At 42.2% G+C, this 21162-nt stretch overlaps 1 protein-coding gene across 1 annotated transcript in view; it reads right to left on the reverse strand.

The window, feature by feature from the left end:
* The window catches only part of Kif21a (kinesin family member 21A), a 124249-nt gene extending 111640 nt beyond the window's left edge, over positions 1-12609 (reverse strand). Inside the window, exon 1 of the mRNA XM_031359546.1 lies at positions 12261-12609. Coding sequence (XP_031215406.1) covers positions 12261-12304 — 44 coding nt within the window. The 5' untranslated portion in view covers positions 12305-12609. The remainder of the gene's footprint in view (positions 1-12260) is intronic.
* Between the last annotated feature and the right edge of the window lie 8553 nt (positions 12610-21162).

A 21162-nucleotide genomic window follows, 5' to 3' on the forward strand; every position in this document is an offset into this window, starting at 1 on the left:
TATCTATCTATCTATCTACCTACCTACCTACCTACCTACCTACCTACCTATCTATCCACCCATCCATCCATCTATCTATCTATCTATCTATCTATCTATCTATCTATCTATCTATCTATCTTGTGCCTGTGCATCAGTATATAAGCTCTCAGCTACTGCTCCAGCACCATGCCTGTCTGCCTGCTGCCATTCTCCCTGACATGAAGATCATGGACTAACCCTTTGGAGCTGTGAGCCATAATAAACTCTTTTAAAATTTACCTTAGTCATTGTGTCTCCTAACAGCAATAAAAAAAAAAACAACTAAGACTACCCCTAACTAGTGACGTTTCTTTGAAAAACACAAAAACTGACCTAGACACACCAGCCTGTCAGTGAATAACTGCAATGCGTAAGCAGCTTAGCCTCGTTCCGCATTCTTCATCAAAAGATGCCAGGCTGCCCCTGCACACACATGCTAAGGCCACCACGAAAAGCCAGTCAGGCCATCATTTTTATATGTACGCAAAGGTAAGCACAAAATCGTCAAAGTTTCTCAATAAACTCTAATCAGTGAATATTAAGAAGTATCCGTTTGTTTTGCTCATTAATGCTAACATATCTTGTACTATATTATCCAGGCTCATTCAGCTTCTTCGTAAGTTTTGTACAGGGGTATGATTGTATGTGTGCGACTGTGTCTGTTTCTCACCTTAGTGTCATATCAAAGTCATAGCTTCTTGATTGCAGTATTCATTAATCCCCAAATATGCTCCAGCTTCCAGGGTGTCGTAGGATAAAAGAGAAAGCTGGACAGCTAACTCGCCACACTGACATGGAAGTGGAATGACGTACAGAGTGTCCTAGGTCAGACTGGTGGCAGCACCCACCTGCAAGCACAGTCTGATGGCAACGTTCAGTGTTGAGGAGCCCAGGTAGGTTGAAAGAGATCCTGCTTGGAAGAGGTTAAGTTTCCCTCATAGAAAGGAAATTTTCAAATTTTTACTTAATCAATTGTGTTAGGTTTCAACAACCAGAAAAAACAATATAAACCAACCAAGGCAAAAACCCAAGACAGGACAAACAAAGTAGGTTTAAAAAAAATTGAGACCCTAAAAGTACAAGCATAATCAACAATGAGTTGTATACTTGGAGCAAATCTTAAAATAATAGCTCGGTATGGCAAAAGATCTCTGACCTCCTTAAGGGTTTAAGACTGATCCAGACATTCAAAGTGAGGTATGCTCGTTCAGATGAAAATGTAAATTAGGTCCAATGCCCCTGATTTTTAACAAAGGATACCAGTGACCCTTGTCTTACTAAAGACCAGTTAACTCAGGGTGGGGGATGAGGAAGAACTACCCACAACAAATGGCTTAACCAAAGTGCATCATCGCTGAATTAAATAGTTCCTCTGACAAGTTATTTGTCAGCTATAGACAAAAATAATAACAGCAGTAACTGCCACTTAAAATGATTTACTAAGTGCCAATGTATATTTCTGGCATCATGGTCAAAAATCAGACAGATACAGCTACTTATTTAATATATACCATACATATTCTTATATATACAAATACATATAGACACACTTACCTATATATGTGCTCTTATACATACATACACACACATGTATATGTATATATATAGTAAATAGCACATATTTACTAGTGCCAATAAAATAGTTTAATATATTATCCCTTGAATTCCGACAACAAATGTATTACATATTATTTTCATTTATTTAGGCCACAACATAGACTTTCAACATTTATTGAGCAACTAAAGCACTATTTCCACTTGGAATGCTCTAGTGAAAGGGAAGAAAATTTTAGAACATGAATAAAATAGTTTTCACCCACATTATCAGACTATCCCAATTCATTCTCACTGATCTTCAACCCCTGCTTCTAGACAGAAGCAGTTGTCATACATTACAAATGAACAAGGCTGACAAGATCATTAAGGTACCCACTTCAGAAGCTTACCTTATCAGCCTGACACTGAAATTACCTGAAATGACATATCACAACCACCCACAAGCTCTAACAACATTTTTAAAATAGAATAAATATGATCAGAGTATTAAAAGATACAAATCGTCACAAAACTGGTATTAAATTATGCCCAAACTTAAAAATCCAATATCATTTAAAAGCCTTTGAATCATTCAATGTTGACAGCAACAGTCACAGGAGACATGTAAAAAATAAATAAAAAATAAGATATCCCATAACAATAGAAAACTATAAACTAAAGCTATCTAAGGAAATTTTACATTCAAAGTCAAGAACTGAATTGTGGGGGAGGGAGGAGTAAGGTCTAATTATATAAGAAATTAGTTTAAAAATAAAACCAAGGACAGCTAGAATGTGCTGCCAATTAAAAGGCAAGCTGGCCAATGAAAATTCAACACAGAATACACTACTGGATTGCATTGCATACATTGACAATCAAAGATGGAGAGGCCACGTTTGGGTTACGGAAGCTAAAGAGCCAGGACGGAGACCTGCAATCTTGAGTTCAAAGGGTAGTCCACAACTTCCTGTTTAGGACAGGAGAGATGCATACTAGGTGAGCAACAGGCTGCTGGAAGCAAAGTTCTCTGGACTGAACTGAGGTAGAAAGTGAGAGAGACGCCTTACAGAGACTCTCGTTTTCAAGGAACATGGCTGGTCCAGTTACAAACCTCATCATCAATGGTTTGGAATAGTACTTAAGGCAAGTCACTATAATACTCTCCTAAGTGTGTCCTGATCTGGGTACCTGTGAAAAGTTCAAATTAACCATCAACCTATCCTTTTCTCAGAAGCATGCCCATTGTGGGTGAGCAGCACCCCCAACCTTTGACCCCAGGGAAAGGGTCACTTGTAAAGTCACTGCCAAAGAACATACATCAGCAACAATAACAGGAGTCAGCACAGCTTTTACATCTATATCCATATTAAACAATGCTTATTGATTAAATTTATAACATCCATCACATTAAATTATTGAAAGAAAGAAGGTAATGTATATTTAAAATGTGCTTCTTTAATGTAGGTTTCTGGAAAATTATTATACACTCTAAACTGAAGATGTCAGGCTACAAAGGATATATGCTGATTATCTAACTGAGATGGGAAAACATGAGACGAGACTGAGAGAGATACAGCAGAATTCTAACGGTCATTGTATTAGAAAGTGAACTATGGCTGGTGTCCTTCCTCTGTCCTGTCTCACAGTACTTTTGTTACTATGATATTATTTCAATAATGGGGAAAATTGAATAAAATAGTTTCCTTATAAAATTAAAAACTGACCTAGAGATAATCATACTTGAAGAGCTATGGATGCATTTCCTGTTTCTAAGTACCAATCGTCTTTGAAAATGTCCACAAATAAGGCTTCTAATGGCTCTGTGTATCTCATTACCCATCAACTCCAGATACCAGAGAAAATGACCACAGAAAAAGAGGGCTCGGTCAGAGAGCTCAGAGGCTAACGTCCCTTGCTGAGTAAATGTAATTATTGCACAATCCTGAACCCGAATTTAGTTTCCAGATCCCATATGAAGTTGGAGAGAGACAACTCACTCAACAAAGGTATCCTCTGACCTCCGTCTAAGGGTCCAAACACATTTTATACATACACAGTAACAATAACAAACAAACTTACTGTAACATTGATATCTCAGCCCTGCTAGTTTACACACTAAAGTATTCTTGAATCCACTGTATAATGTAAAGACTTGTTGCCAACATCCATGAGAAAAAGCATGAAGAAAACATTAGCTATAGGTTCAAAACTCATATGTAAGCAATCCAGAAAGAACATTCACAATTTAGGGTCTAATTTTGTCCCTACCCTGTTAGGTTATGTGAAACAAGTAAACAACAGTTCAACTCAAAAAATAATTGTTAGTACAGTAGTAACCCTCCCCTCTCCCTACACATACACAGACACACAAACAGACATATATACACGCTCTCTCTCTCTCTCTCTCTCTCTCTCTCTCTCTCTCTCTTCTTACACACACACACACACACACACACACACACACACACACACATCACGTCAACTGAAAGACTGTTTGGGAGAAGAAAGAATTAAAATGGTGTATTCTATTAAACTGTATAAGGAGAAATTAGGTTCAGCAGAGCAGGGTGGTACATGGTTTATATGTGTAAAGCTGGGTGGCTAGTCAGGGAGGGGCTTAGGTATTTACACGATGTTGTACCATTCGCTGAGATAAAAGCAATAAAACAATCAAAACCAGGCAGCAATGGGTCACACGCCTTAAAGGGACTAGCCAATCACTGGGGTCTGTAATATAAAGGAAAGACATGCTACCAAATTCATCTGTAATAGTACTTTCACCGTCTACGGCAAAACCATTTTCCATGTTCATCATGGGAAGTCAATGCACTTTTACATACATGGTCATCTTTTTTTTTAATCCTTTCCCGAGCCCACTGAAGGAAGTTAAGAGAGTTTCCAGTCAAGACCACGTTTGTCACAGGCAAGAACCCAGACTTCAACAGATACCTGTCTATCGAGGGCTGGTCCTACAGCTCCACGAGTCTAGATAGCACGTATTATTAATATTCACCATCACAATAGCTTATGTAATGCCAGCACAAGATTGATCTTCAGTAACTCTGTGATAATAAATGAGTTGTGGTACAAACAGTAAAGATGAGACTGAATCCTGTTGATGACGGAGATGCTCTGTGCCTCACAGACATGCTGTCATAATGGACTGTCCCTAGTCTTTCCTAAGGCTTCATATTTCTGCTGGATGGAAGATGTCTCTCTGATTTGGAACACTGGCTGACTTTGCAGCTATGCCCAAAAAAAAAGTGAATGTCTGAAATATTTATATAATATTTCATATTATACATGCATATATATAATGTATATGTACATGTATTTTTCCCTCACCGTATTCAGAGATCTGAGATACTTTCCATGCCTAGTGACAGACACGGCTTTCCAAAGTAGAGAAGTATGTCTAATCCTCGATCTCCCTTGGATGTTTAGCTGCTGAGGTGGCCTAAGTGTCTTATCTTTCCACATCCACAGCCGAACTCTTTTCCTGTTCTTTCCTCTTACTGAAACGGAGGGTGTAGCTGAACAGTCCCAGTTAGATTAACCCTGAGGTTAAAGTGTGAATGACCTCTGGACATTTACATATCCACTTGCTTCAAGTCTGTAATAACAAACCTTCAAATATTTGATAGTAATGATGCCGTCAGTATAAAACATTACCACCTTCCTTATAAAAGAGACAAAAGAGGCACAACGTATTTTATTGTGGAGGAAGGAGGGAGGTGTTGCAGGAAAAAGGGCTGTGACCCTAAAACCGAGCAACCCAAAGAGCTCTCTAAAAGGGATACATACATCTCAGGTAACCTGTCTCCCTTACAACCAAAACATGCTCCGTTCTTTGTGTCCCTCTGAAACAAGGCTGAGAGACTCTGAAATGGTGTAGAGCTTAGGAACCGGCTACGGAAGCAACATGGCTACATGGCCGTCAACATCAGACTTCTGGCTCTGCATCTCCTTCCCAATCTCTACAAACAATCCCTACCCAGTGCTACCCCATTCTCCAGCCATCTTCCCCAAAGGAAGGTTATTACTGGAAGATGTGATAATTCTTTAGTATATTGGAGGAAAAACAAAGAATAAAAAACACTTAAGAACCAAGATGGGGCTTAGGCGGTAACCACATGCCCCAGGCCTAGAATTCATAAGGAAGGCAAGGGTAATGGGTATGCTTTAACTTATTTCATAATTAGACTGTTAGCTATTGCATTTATAAGACTGCTGTGAAAGCATCAATATGTTATATGTAAATACTGAAAATAGCTTGTATGACTTAGGTGCGGCAGCACACGACTTTAATCCCAGCACCCATGCAGATCTCTATGAGTTCAAGGCCAGCCTGGTCTACAAAGTCCAGGAAAGCCAGGGTTCTGTTCCCCAGAGAAACCCTGTCTTTAAAACAACAAACAACAAAAGCCGGGCAGTGGTGGCACACGCCTTTAATCCCAGCAGTTGGGAGACAGAGGCAGGCAGATTTCTGAGTTCAAGGCCAGCCTGGTCTACAGAGTGAGTTCCAGGACACAGCGCTACACAGAGAAACCCAGTCTTGATAAACAAAACAAAAGACAAACAAACAAAACAAATCAAAACAAAAGTTTGTATGATTTTTTTTTTACAACACAGTTCTGATATTTTTCATATTTTAATATGCCAGCATCTCGAAACCTTAGAGTTGGGTTTCTGCCACAAAGGTCTTTCTATACCTTTGCAAAGCTTTATTAGAATTACCAGGTGAGTCCTAGAGTCGAAGGATTCATAAAGCAAAACTAACTAATGGGCAGCAATAGTGGGACACTCATCTTAGCACCAATTAAAGTCTCCATATGTGTCCTTAAAGGGTTAGAACTGTCGGTACGTTAATGTCATCAAGTTCTATATGATTCTGGATTTCTAGATGAAGTCCGAGATCCACACTGCAAACCAACAGGACACTGCTGTGTGACCTCAAAGAGAGGCTTTAGGTCTCTGGGCCTCTGCAGTCAACTCTCAGCAGCTAGCCTCCTGGAGGGGCCTTTCTGCTTTAAAATCCACTTTGCCAATAATGCTAGGACACCAAAATTATGTTTAACACACAATTTCAATGACTTAAAAGAAACAAACGACAAGTGAATTTTAATGTAATTCTTAAACATGCAGCAATGTTTCGTAATGATCATGGAATATCTCCGACTGGACTGTCATTTGTTTAAAATGAAGCTGCAACAAAATGAAAACTATTTTAATACTCTGAGAAGATTAAGTAGTTAATCCACAGGGAAAAACAGATGAGATACAGTTCCTAAGTGCCTGGTTCAGAGGGAAATACTAAAATTCCAGCCAATGTGCTGCTTTCGATTAAAACCGCTCTAATTATCTAAAGTATATATTGCCTTTTACAAATATGCATCTTGCTTCCTGATGTGGATAATGCCAGATCATGAATGATTTTGACAGAACATAATGATTTCTGAGTCAGAATCTCACAGGCATGTAGTATGTCTTAGAGGAAGAAAATCCAGAATAATAAATATTGCATTGTTTGGAAGAAAAATCGATGAGAACCAAATTGCATATTATGATATTAGCCTCCGGGGTAATTTCTGTTTTCACGGCTTCACTAAACTCAAAGTCCTGGTACACATTCGCTACCCCATAATTACTCATGAGAATAGTAAGCAATTAGCAAATCAGACAGCAGGAGGGCAAGCAGCGACAATAATGAAATATGAAACCTGAAATCCAGTGCCATTCTAACTAATGAACTTGTTCCACTTTCACACCTTTCACACTTACGGGCTGGTTAGTTTTTGTCAACTTTACACAAACTCTAGAGACACTGGCGAAGAACCTCAGCTGAGGAGTTACCAGCGAAGAATTTCAACTGAGGAGTTGCCTCCATCAGACTGGCCTGTGGGCGTGTCTCTAGGCACTTTCTTGACCAATGATAGCTGTGGGAGAACCCTGGTTAGCGCTACCTCTATCCAGACAGCTGGCCCTGGGTTCCTTAGCGGTTCGCGCTTGAGTTCTTGCCCGGACTTTCCTCAGTGATAAACTGTGATCAGGATGTGTAAGGGCCAAATAAACCCTTTCCTCCCCAAGTTATTTCTGGTCCTTGTGTTTATCACAGCAATAGAAAGCAAAGTAGGACAGTTACTGACCCCTTTCTGAAGAAAAAGAATTAACCCATGTTTTTATAAAGTTGACTTTCAACTCATAGCACCTTCTATCTCTTTGGTCTCTTCTCTTTCCTTTCTATAATTTCCTAAACTACCGATCCCAGCCCTTAGGACAAAGGAGGCTGATGTAAGTGGATCTCTGAGTTCAAGCCTGGCCTGATCTACAAAGCCAAACTAACCAGTGCAACACAATGAGACCCTGTCTCAAATAAATAAACAAACAAAGCAAGCTTCAGTAAGGTAAGAACACAGCAAACCGAAACACAAATTTGAGCCTGGTATGGTGGTGCGCGCCTTCAGGCCCAACACTCAGGAGGCAGAGGCAGGCGGATCTCTGAGTTCAAGGCCAGCCTGGTCTACAGAGTGAGTTCCAGGACAGCCAGGGTTACACAGAGAAACCCTGTCTCAGTAGAATGAAGAGGGAGGAGGAAGGGAGGGAGGGAAAGAGGGAGGGAGGGAAATTGGATATTTTACACTAATCTAAACTCACTGTCAAGGATATTAGAGCCCTGCCAAAGCCAAGCACAGAAGTTTCAGTTGCCATATACAATTATATGAAAATATAATGGGCCCTTCTGAATCTCCGTTGCTAAGCACTCCTTGGGGAATTCTGCAAGCTAAGGTTTTTGAAAAGGAAAAAGTAACAAATTCTTGTCAGCATTCAGAGAAAGGAAACAAAAAGGGCCACATCGTTTCATAACATCTTACATAAAGAATTTAAATTGTTTAACTGATTTTACAATTTCTTGTTAAATTAACAGTCAATTGAGTGTATAGGACAATAAAGAATATATATAATGAGTGCTGTGTTCGCTTTTGTAAATGCCATCTACCTAAGCCAGCCATAGCGTTAACTGCTATGAAGTAGAGTTCTCCATGTACATATGTTCCCATGGGCATGCATGTACACTTATGTGCATAGAAGCACACACTTTAATGTTCAACGTCTGGTACATTGTGTTTCTAAGGGTATGTTTGTCTGCAGTTCTTTCTGTGTCTGTGAGCACCTGTACTTGGTACTTCCTCCTTACACCTAATTAAAGTGGCATCACCAGGAAACACATAAAACAACACACACGGCTTTTAAAGTTTCGATTAGCCACATCTCTAAAGAGAAAATCTAGACAAAGTTTTAAGTCTAATATTTTATTTAATTCAATGACATTCAAAATATTTTAATGTGTAAACAAGATAAAGTTATCTAGCTAAGTGCTTTCATTTCTCAGACTGAAGCCCTAAGCATATGCATTGATGCACAGATTAACCGTAACACAACATTTTCATCAGAAACAGTTTATTAGTATTTAGATACCATGAACTTTACAGTTGAAAAAGTAAGTCCATATAAGTAAGGTACTCAAGCATACATAAAAGTTTCCAGTAACTGGATCAAAGACCAGCTTTTAAATTTAAATTTAAATTTGGGCCAAAAATATTGCTCAGGTAAGGTGATATTTGCTGTCAAGGCTTAAAGCCTGACCTGAGATAAATCCCCAGACTCTACATGGTAGAAAGGAGAAAAATGAGTCCCACAGATTGCTTTCTTATTGTCACAAAGGTGTGCGTGTGTATGTGCATGTACACACACAAACACACACATGTACACACCACAGATAAATATAAAAAAATAATTTAAGCTTAAATTTTAGTTATGTAGCTTAACCATATTTCAGGGGTTCAACTGCCACATGAGAATGAACATTATTACAATTATCTTCTGAATCGATATCCCTTCTCAATGAAAGACAACTCAAATACCGAAATAGCCTCCGAAACTGAATAAAAACCATTCTCCCTCAGTGAGAAACTCTCTGTTCAGCATCTTTCCCCCCTAGAGAATGCTCTCGCTTTTATGAAATAAGCCCAAGTCTCCATTGCCCATCATCTCATTATTCATTAAAGGAGAAAGGCAGGTCAAATGGCTCTGTTAATTTTGTATCTAGACACAACACTTGTATACATTTACTTCTCCTGCTGATGAAGTTTGCCACAACTGGAAAACAGATTGGCTTGGCAGACACAGGAAAAGTTCAGTTCAGTCCCTCTTTGTGAACTCTCGCTCCTCTAGGCTGTGGAGATGGGAAGGCCTGCCAAGGCCATTCGGTTGTAATTGACCTAGTACAGGATCAGGAAGAAGCTGATGACCTTTCACGCTGAGGAAAACTTGGCAAGACATAGTCTCGTCTCTCACCTGCACAGGCTTCAGGGACAAGAGCCTGGGCTGTAAATGTAAGCTTTCTAGGTTGGAACCCTGTTTCTGTCACAGGCTACCAGTTTAATTTTGGAAGGTTGATTTAATAATCTTCCTGTTCCTGTTAGTAAGATAGACATAAAAAACAGCCTTAAAGTCCCAGATTACAAGGAATGAGACCTTTACCTGATCTAAAACACACGGGACACTGTCTTGACTCTGACATATGGTATATGTGCAGCATTTATTACTGATTCTAGCTCAGAAATCAGGATACCGGACATAGGACAGAATTCCAATACATGTGTTAGAAAGTGTCTAAGCCAGTGGTTTTCAATCTGTGGTTGCAACCTCTCTGGGGGTTCAAACCCTTTCATGGTGGTCACCTAAGACCATTGGAAATCACAGATATTTAAATTATGATTCATCACAGTAACAAAGTTACCGTTATGAAGCAACAAAAATAATTTTATGGTGGTGGTGGGGTAACCACAACATGAGGAAACTGTTAAAATGTCCCACCCAGCACTGGAAAGGCTGAGAAATACTGGCGTAAGCACTCTATAAATATTGTAATGGTATGTGAATACAAGCTCTTTTTACCCTGTATATAGTAAGTTTAAAGAGTTCAGACAAGAGAGAGATGTATTTGATGGGGAAAAGACAAAAAAAATCCCAGTTTCACCAAACTGAACCTTCACAATGTAGGTCAACAAGTTCTGTTCGCTTTTATAGCCACCCTGATGGCTCATATCTGTTTTCCTAGCATGTGGAAAGCCAAATGACAGATAAACCTTCTCCTCAAAACTCAAACCCACAACATTCTGAAATGTAATGTAATGTGACGTAAGATATTTATTGGTCATCACCACCTTAGGCATTCATGACTCTGTTCACCTCCACTGCAAGCAAGATCAGATTCGAAAGAATGGTCAACAAATTCGCCAGTAACACTTGTAGAAGATGCACACATACAAATCTCAAATCTTTATTAAAACACGGTTTCTCACAAGCAAAATTTCCGTTTTCATTTTCATTTTGTGTTTTGGGTCTTTCTCCCCACTCCCCCACCATTCAAAATCAGAGGTCCTAATAAAACTGGCTTTTAATGGCCTTCCTGTCTCTGCCCTCCACTTCCCTGGTTCTGATACGCACACTGATTCGTATTTTAAGGCCAAACGAGAAAGTTTGTAGGATGACTTGGAAAAACAATCTCATCTAGTAATGGAAAATATAGTCCGGGAATAACAGAAAAGGGGAATAAAAATTTCAATGTTTTACAACAGGAGTATGTAAAGAATCATAAAACCATCATCTTCATTCTGTGGTAATCTCACTATCTGCAAAATAAAGGAATCAAAATACCTTCCCATTTCTTTTTATTCTTTAAGACATTTAAAGACCCAGGACTGGCAAAACTGCCATTTCTGGGCTTAATCAAGATTTGTCACTAAAATAACCATAGGAATGCTTACATTATGTAACTTTCAATAATTTTTCGACTCAGGCACTGCCAGCAGATATTTACTAATTCTGGCTTTCTCTCAAGCCAGGCTATCGTTATAATCTTTAAATTGTAAATGAGTTAACAGTACATTATCAGAGCGATGGAAGCCATGCACTTGATCAAGGATGAGCGCTTCATTAATTTTTCAGTGTGATGATGCTGCAGTTTTCCACGAGCCACCGTCGGAGTTCTTGCGATGCAGCAAAACAGCCAAATTACCTCGAATATCCATGTCACTGTCACTAACCACAACACTGTAACACAGCCAGCATTTCAAAACTCAACCCCAGGCGTCTGTGATGTCACTGTCAACATCCACCGTGCTTAACTAACCTCAGGTTGTTTCTCCCAGTCGCCCATCTAACCCTCCGGCTTGCTGACGTTGCTTGTTTTCTCCAGACCTCCCGCGGGTGCCTCTGTCCCGCGACACACTCCCCACCATCACACCTGCTAGGCCAGGTGTCGCGACCAGCGGCATCGCGGGGACCCGAGTGGGCGCGGGCCGCACGCTTGTCACCACGACGCTTTGTCTGCGGCTCCCAGCCAGCGCGGCTGGGGCTGAGCGGGGGAGGGGGGCGGGGAGGACAGACACCTCGGGCCCACCTGCAGGGCGGCAGCAGCAGCGGCGACTCCCGGGGACACCGGGTGGCGCTCACCCGGAGGCCAAACGAGAGGCGTCGGTGCAGCGAGCGGCGCCAGATCCGCAGGGGTGTGGGGGTGCGGGGCGGCCACTGCTGTCCCCGGAGAAGCCCCGATGCGACGCACCAGCCCGGGAACGGGCAGCTGGAGAGCCCGTCCGCCCGCTCGCTCGCTCCAGCTTTCTTTCCCACCCGCAGCTCACCTGACAGCCACGCGCACCGAGCTCTCGTCCGCGGCGCCCAACATGCCTGCGGCCGCCCGGGGCTCAGCACTGGGCCGAGCGCTCCGGGCAGGCGGCGGCGGTGGTGACGGCGGCGGCGGCGGCGGCGGTGACGGTGACGGTGGCGAGGGCTCAGCGCCGTGCTCCAGCCATGTTGGGCGACTGAATGGAAAGGTGGCGGCGGCGCGGAGGCGCGGGAGGGGGCGGTGACTCAGGGCGGCGCCGCCCCTTGCCCCCACTCGCCAGGCTCCGCGCTGCCCTGCGTCAGCCGTGGCCGGTCCGGTGCGCCCCGCCCCGGCGGCACGGCCAGGCGGGCGCGGCACCGCGCGGAGGCGAGCCCGCCCCCTCCCCCTCTCGTCCCCCCCATCCCACCCCGGAGACGCGTCCCCGCAGCCACCTGCCCCCTCTGCAGCACGGACCTTGACCCCTTTCCCAGACCGGGCTCTGCCCTCTCTGCCCGATCCCTCGGGACGTGGAACGATTTTCCCCCGCCTCCGCCTCTTCAGTGCATTACTGTTCAGTCCTGTGCGCACGCTAAGTGCCCCGGACCCTGGTACTGCCAAGCGTTTCCACAACTGTTTTCCATGGAGGCGTGCAGCGTGGTAAATCCTTGCAAACGGATTTTCTTTCCCTGCTGGCCTTTCAAAAGCTCCTCCCGGGATCCCGGGATTCTGTCAACAGTGTTCCATTGTGTGTTCTGCACGTCATCGTTGTCCTTCCACATGCCTTTAGATAGCTCTGTGGAAACAGCCTTTGTTAGCTTTGCCACAGAGTATCTTTTGTGGACTGTTCCGTACATTTCTGTAAATAAACATGTGGGTTCATACAAAACAGTATAATAGATTAAATGTCGCTATCTAAATAAAAGCACTGGCCCAAGCAGATAAAAGCTAAAATCACACACCTGATCACCCTGCTCAGAGGTGTCCGAGGAGGCAGTGTACACTGGGTTAGGAAAGAAGTCTGAACCTTCTATACCCTTGGGAAGACCGCCTATAGTATTTATTCTTAGAGAAAGTCCTATGTAGTCTGTTTCCTACCTTGCCACCTTTAAATCGTTACGGATAACCTAAGTGGAAGGTAAAGACGACGGCTGTAGTGTCCCTTTGTGTGCCAATCTGGTAGCAAAGCTGTCCTCTGCCTGGAGAGTCCGCCCTAGCCTCGATATTTCTCCACCAACATAATGGAGCCACATTTTGTCCTAACTTGACAGGTCCGGGCCTGGATGGATCTGGTTTGACCACTTCGTTTCTGCGATAAATGTCGCATAAAGGACAAGAACAAGAGATCAACATATAGCAACAAAGCAGCATATATTGCCTTATTCAAAGTCTTCACTTTAAATAGCAGCAGTCCTATGGTGTCTCAAAAAGAGAGCTGTCACAAAACATGTGCTACAAGAACTGGGCAGATAGCTTAAGGAAGTGGAGGAAGCAACGTCGAGAATATATAAAATAAAACAGAGAAGGCAGGCCCCTTCCTAAGGACGTAGCTGTCCCCATTCTGCCTGGACTAGATCTACTGGAATGCAGATCCTGTGTAGCGACATTTTTAATTCAGTTGTCCTTTTGTTGTTCCTCAAGTGAAAAAGAAAAGTCAAATCTTTATGTGAAAACACCTTAGCTTTAAAGATTAACAACTAACTCAGCACAATATTTACACACCATGCAAAACCAAACCTCAGATTATGTCTGGCTGTCTCTAGTCCCAAGCCACCAGATTGAAACGCCTGGCCAAATAGCATCAATAAAAGCTGTGGCTTTGGGTTCTTATTGTACATGGTTTCAGACAAAGGCCATGTAAAACTTCAAATTCTAAATACTGAATGTTCTAAAATTGATGGTTAATTTTGAATAATATTTTTGAGATTTCTTTATAAGTAATATCTCCTTGTAATTTCTCTAATAACCTTGCATTAAAGAAAATCCCAAAGTCGGAGCTTTTACCATGCTAGAGTTTAAGTCCCGTTCAGAGCATTTTATTTACTGAATCGTTAGGAGATGGCTGCTGTGTGCAAACAGCGCTAGACACCAGCAATACGGAGAACAAGCGAACGCCAGGACTACAAAGAACTAACTGTGTAGTTCTGGGATTCGAAAGCCTGCAAGTGCATTAGGAATGACGATAGGCCTACAACAATTGCTACAGAGAAGGGTAAATTTTACAATTATAAAAGCCCAGGATGGGCTCCCAGAGTCCCCTCTTACCTCCATACTCACAGGATGATATCAGCCATTCCTGTCATTCCGTGACCTGAAACTTTCCAATGGTTACCTAACACAAAGAGCCTAGATTCTTCTAGACTTAGGCCCTTCACACCCTGGCCTCATCTTTAGTCACTCTGTTCCTTAACCACTGCATTTTGGTGATGTGGGTCTTCTGGTTCTGGGACACCATACGTTAGTTTTAGATTGCTTTCTGGGGTTTTTAGAGAAGCTAGTCCCTGCACCTAGAATGTTCTTGCCTGAGTCTTTGCAAGGCCTGTGTTTTTGAATATTTCAGTATCAACTTAAATGCATTTTCCCCAGAGAGACTTTCCTGACCACTCACTGCAGAGAAGCACCGCTCAGCAAGGGCCAATTTACAGATTCGCACTACTAACGCAAAACCATAATCTATAAATGATAAGTACGTGAGAGATGTGAATAAAACGCTGTCGAATGGATAAGGCCTCCTCTAAGGTCTCTTTAGTTACCATGTTTCATTTGTAAAGAAACATAGTTCTCCACACAGGAAAAATTTTAGAGTATTTCCATGAATTTTACTGTTCATATTCATATCATGCAACACCAGCTCAAATGGGAATACAAAAGAATTTGATGCACGTGAAGTCATAAAAACTATACAATTCCTATTTATAAATTCACATGTATTTCATTCATTCTTAAGTGAACAGTAGACTGGACACTGCACAAGAGTAACTCAGAAATTGTGATATTAACTTGGGACTGGGGAGGTCCATCCCAGAGAACAAGTCCAGGGCATGGTACATGGTGCATGCTGTACAACTGAGGTCTTTCACTTCTCAGTACATCTCCATTCTACTAACTCTGCTTTGTGATGAACCAGCCTGCCTCCATCTTGGACTTGAAAGGTATCTTATAGTAAAGGGAAACTAGGATCATTCCTGTTTACGATGAAATCTGTTTCTCAATGATTGGGCTATGCTCTACCTAGGACTATAACTTCAAATGATTCTGAACTGCCTGTTTGTCCCAAGAAATGATAACCATGTCTTGGCTTCAGAAAGTTGCCATAACCATCTTGCAACCCTACCTTTGTTTCAAAGGGACTACTTGTTGTTATGACTACCATATGAAGGCCGTTATGACTAACTTGTTATGCTTATGTTCTATTCCTGCAACCCCACCTGTTTTGCCCACTAAATCTCTCATTTGGAAACCCCCTTCCCTTGAGCTATAAAAACCTCACCTTGCTCACATCCAATGCCCCATCTTAAAGGGAGCCCCATCTTAGAGGGAGACAGCCCTTATACAAAAACAAGAAAAACTTCCTTTAATTAATTTGTCCTTGATGAGTTGGGTCTGTGGTCTTTCTTCTCACATCTTTGGGATTAACACTTGTAAACAGGAAATGAGGAAGCTGGCTGGTGTGCAGGCTCAGTGGTAAAGAGCTTGTACAGCTCTTCCCAGCACCCAGACCAGGAGGCTCACAACTGCCTGAAATTCCAGCCCCAGGAGACCTGACACCAACTCTGAGGATACCTGCACTCACAAGCACACATACCTACCCCCAACCCACACATATATATGTTAAAAATTAAATTTTAAAAAACAACGGAAGGACTGTGAAGGGAAACTATCCTTCCCTTCCCTTTCGCTCAGCGTTGTCCAAGCCAGTGGATGGCTCCCTGAGTAAGAAAGGGTACAGCTGGGTTCTTTGGTGTCAGTGTTTGTGTTCATGTTGTTTTGAAATGTCAGATTCTTCCTCAGCTGCACACGTGTCTACCTCCTCCTTTCCCTGACTGTGAGTCTCACTGAACTCTCCAGGGGAGCTTGTTACCTGCAGAACTCTAGGCTTAGGAGAGGGTAGGAAAAGCTACCTAAGGACAGAGCCACAAGAAACGGAGGACATGCCTGCTACATACTTTTATTATTCTGCTTACCTACCCCGGTTTTATCAGGCCTCATTTAACAAAACACCAGGGTCAAGATAAAATTAAGAATCACAAGACAAAGGAGCACTAAACCAGGAAGCCCCTCTAAGGATGCAGTTCTCTCTGTGTGACTGGACAGCCGTCTCGCGGAGGGGGCTGGTGCTAAATTCCTGTATGCTCAGTGGTTTGTTTCTTGCTGGTCATTATCACCAGGGGACATTCTGCTAGCTTTGTTGTCCTTTACCTCCTTCCCTCCATTTCTAAAGTTCCCTTCAAGATGGTTTCTGTTTTACTCATCAGTCTTTCTGTGGATATTTTATAGATCCGTCAGCTATAGATGAATGTGAAATCGTAGGTATCACTTAATATTAGCTGCTTGATTATGTAACTTTGGACAAGATTGGCAAGCCTTCTACATCTCAGCTTCTCATGTATAAATAATGAGTTGTCTTCTAGAGGAGTTATTCTAGTGATAGAAAGAGCCTCTCTAACTTTGCTACCTCCCCCTAGGTGCACAACCGACTGCTAGCTAATTGTATTATGAGTGTCTTTTCAAATCTAGAGAACTTTGTAACTTATAAATAACAAATTTACTTCTTGCAGTTCCAGAGGTCGTGACATCCAAAGAACAACGTAAGGTAATTCTAAGGTCACATTAGAGAAGGCACACCTGTCTAACGGAGGGAGAATCTTCCAGTGCACCCTGTACAGACTGTGGCGGCAGAGGAGCTACAGCATGCACTGAGGGGCAGCAACCTCCCAAGATTTCTCCCTCTAGGCCATCTCCTCTGTTTTTCTGGTTGCCTCATTCTAATCACTCATTAAAAGTTATTCAACTCTTCCTTTTTGCTGCAAGCAAAAAAGATTTTTTACTTTTAGCACCTGATTATAACTCCACATACAAACAACTGGTTTTGAGAAAGCATGTCTAGACAACTATCTGCCCAGAAACATTTTGGGTTAAAAAAAAAAATCTTAAACCAGCTAATATTTAATGTTGCCACAACAGCAACAGCGAATCTGGATCCCTGGATGGTTCTCATTATATAACTTTTCCAGCAGTAACAATGCAGTAACAACGCGAACTGTGCTAAGCCCTGACATGCATTATTTTTCTCAATGACTCTAAAAAAGTGCATGTAACCATATAACTTTTATAGCTGCATTACATATATGCAGGAAACGAAGGCTTTCCAACAACTTTTATTTATAAAAATCATATCTATATTTCAGGTTCAACTGAAAACAAAACAAAATAAAAGCAAGACCTAAGTCAATCCTCGCTAACTCCGCCCCTCCCCCCTTGAACCAAGTCCAGGACTTTTCCTTCTGCCAGATCTGTACTACGTTTTCCTTTTGCCTTTGTTGTGGTAATGATCATCTTCTAACTCTTCAGCCAGGTTAACAATAAAGGGCAGAACACGGAGAATACCCACGAGGGCTGCTCCGACTCATTGGTTGAATAGGTAAATCAGTGGGCTGCTCCGACTCATCGGCTGAATAGGTAAATCAGCGGTTTCCAGGAGAAGGGTATGCTTTGATGTCAACACAGAACACGTTTTCATAGTAAATAAGCAGTTGCCTCCCGGCTGTAGTTCTCAGAAGACTACTTCCAGACCACAGTGTCTGAAAAAGGGAGTGTTCGCACAGGAAGGAAACCAGGGCCCCCGACAATCTCTAAACCATCTTAGGACTCCAGTCCACCTTCGTTCATCTTACAGTTAAGGGGAGAACTGAAGGCTATCACCATTGGTACTCCCCCCCCACCCCACCCCCCGACTTCCCCCACAATCCTCACCTAACACAGGAGTTACACAACAAATTACTGGTAGACTGCAATAAATTAAAGTACAGGTAAACTCCCTGGCCAGGGCTTTTAATTCTCCAAAATTAGTTTCACTATGAGTTTTTTTTTTTCTTTATAAGATTATATCCTACAAATGCTGTTTGTTTATGAAGATTGCTGCTGAAAATTAAGAAAAAGATTAGCTTAAGTTCTTGAAGGAGTCATTCATTTTATAGAAAAGCAGTTGTTAACATGTTTTTGCTACCTACATTTTGTGGTTTTGACACAAGGTCTGGGATAGGCAGACCAGTCTGGCTTCAAAGTACCTACACAAGGAAAGATCACTTTGAACTCCCTCCACCTCCCACCCAATTGTGTTAATTTATTTTTAATGAATCTTAATATTACTGAAAAATCAAACTTTTATCTATATACCATGTGGACATTTTCTCATCTCTATTTTTAATATTAATGGGAATTTCTCTTTTTTCCTTTTTTTAAAATCTATATTGCTGAAAGTTTGTAGATTACTTCTGCTAGACTGTTCAAATTATTCTTCTAAAGGAAAAAATGGCAAGTAACTAAGCTTCCTTTAATTAAAAAACCAAAAAAATAATAAAGTTTGGATAATTTTTAAATTGAAAACTATACCTAAAATACCCACCTCTCAGGGAAATTCAAAGAACAAAACCCCCTGTGAGTGTTTTGGACTTTTGTTGAGTTTCCAGCTTGTGTGTACTGCAGACAGCCTGATTACCCCAAAGCACTGGCCCAGTTAATTGCATTCAAATGCAAATTATAGCTATTGAGTCAAGCTGGCCTAGAGCCAAGTTCTTAAGAGGCATGCTTTTCCCCCAACCCCCCCTCCCCCCCGCACCCCCACTCCCTTCTCTCTTACTAACTGTGCAGGACCAAACTTGACTGGCAGTTGGAGATAGTCATTCATTATAACTTGGTTCTTTGTGTGTTTGGAGGAGGAGGGCTGTTTGGGATGTGGGGAGGAGTAATAAAGTAGAGCTGAATTGCTAAAAGATAATTTTATCTATTTTTAATTTTAAACAACTTCCTTTACCTCTTATTTATGCACCAATACCATCATTCTTCTCCCGTTGTGTTGATTTCTCTTTTAAACTTACTTACTTATTTCCTAATTTCCTCTTGAAAGGGCTGGCCTGCTTTGAGGTACGCTGCCCTAAAGAACCCCAGCTTTCAGACTGTACCCACATCCCTGAGTCGTCCCACTTTATAAAGCAGTGGGTTTTAACTGAGATATTCTGTTCTGAGTACAAGTGCCAAGGGTGAGTGACTGCATCATGTTTGTACAAGCAAACAGCTGCCATCTGCCAGCACACCACGGGGCACACACTGGTCTTTTATCTGCACTAATAAATAATGATTATCAGTGACTTTATCAAAACGCAGTGGTTACCTTGACCCTTGATCTTATCAATTATACAGATTTACGCGCGCGCGCGCCCCCCCCCCCAACCTGGGACTATGAAAGGACAGACGTGGCAGGCAGAGTGACCTGTCAATTATCCAGGAAATTGTCAAAGGGTAGGACCTCTGTCCCCGGGGCTCCAGCACATGACACACAGCTCACTTAGGACTGATACTCAAAACTGCCTGTCACCTGGTGGGCCTTCAGGTGACAACTTCTTATCTGACAACAGGGACTTTCCTGTGTCAGCTCTCTACCTTCAGCATACTAGTACCAGTCCTATGGAGCCTCTAGCCCCTTTAACCCCTTCTTGGCCTTTTATAGAGAGACGCACATATGTAAGAGTAAGGAGTGATAAAATGATTGAAAATGGTAATTAAGATTAGAGCGAAACAAAAGTTGTTGAGATCACGTTATGTCCTACTCTAAGTTATTCTATAGTATGAAAAGGAAAGAAAGGGAAGGGAGGGAGGGAGGGAAGGAGAAAGAGAAGAGTGGCTTTCAGGCTGGACCTTACCCCTGAGACACTCCATTTTAAAAATATCATTTTACTCCACTTTGAAGAAAAAGAACTATTGCATACCAGGTTGGACTAGCAAGCCACGCCCTCTGCCTGGCTCCACGCAAGGAACACAGATGAACTGAAGGACCTCTTTCTCAGAGTAGAACGGAAGGCATGAGGGTGTGCTGAGACTGTATTCCTTGGAATAGAAAAAAAGCCACCATATTAAGTTTTCAAGATGAACTGAGGTTGTAGTCTTAAATCCCCTCAAGGAACCAGGCCAGGAACGTATCACACTGAGAAAGGCGTGTAGCTCCTTCACCTGGCCCCCATTAGTGCTGGCTATCTAGCATTGCCCTATTCATTGGTCATCTGAGTCCAGTGGGAGTCAAGGATCAACAGGTAGAGAATCCCTTACCATCCTTGAGGTTTAGGCTAGGCTGGGGCTCCTATCTGTTGACCCAGTGTTCTCCATTGTTGTCTGCCTGCCTCACTCACCCTTTTGGACCTAAACCCACAGTTTCTCCCCTGACCTGGTAAAGCCTTTCGGATCTCAGCTGCTCTCAATTCTGCCATCTCACTTAAAATCTACTGTAAACTCCCTCCCGACCTCCCTTCCCCTCCCCTTCCCTCCCCCTCTCTGTCTATCTTTGTGTGTGTCTGTGGGTATATCTGTGTGTGTCTGTGAGTTTGTATGTTTTGTGTGTGTGTGTGTGTGTGTGTGTGTGTGTGTGTATTATCTGTGTGTGTCTATGTGCATACCTTGGTGTATCTGTGAGTGTGTCTGTGTGTATCTATGTGTATCTGTATGTGTCTGTGTGTATGTCTGAGTGTGTGTGTGTGTGCATGTGTGTGTATGTGCATGTGTGTGTATGTGCATGTGTGTGTGTGTGTGTGTGTGTGTGTGTATAGAGAGAGATTTGTGCTTTCACTTAGCAACATCTATCAAGGATATTTTTTTCTGATTGTCACAACTTTGTAATTATTCCCAATATTAAATCTTTTTCCTCCTCCTCCTCTTCCTCCTCCTCCTCCTCT

The sequence above is a fragment of the Mastomys coucha genome, unplaced genomic scaffold (assembly GCF_008632895.1).
Source record: "Mastomys coucha isolate ucsf_1 unplaced genomic scaffold, UCSF_Mcou_1 pScaffold11, whole genome shotgun sequence".
NCBI classification, from domain to species: domain Eukaryota; kingdom Metazoa; phylum Chordata; class Mammalia; order Rodentia; family Muridae; genus Mastomys; species Mastomys coucha.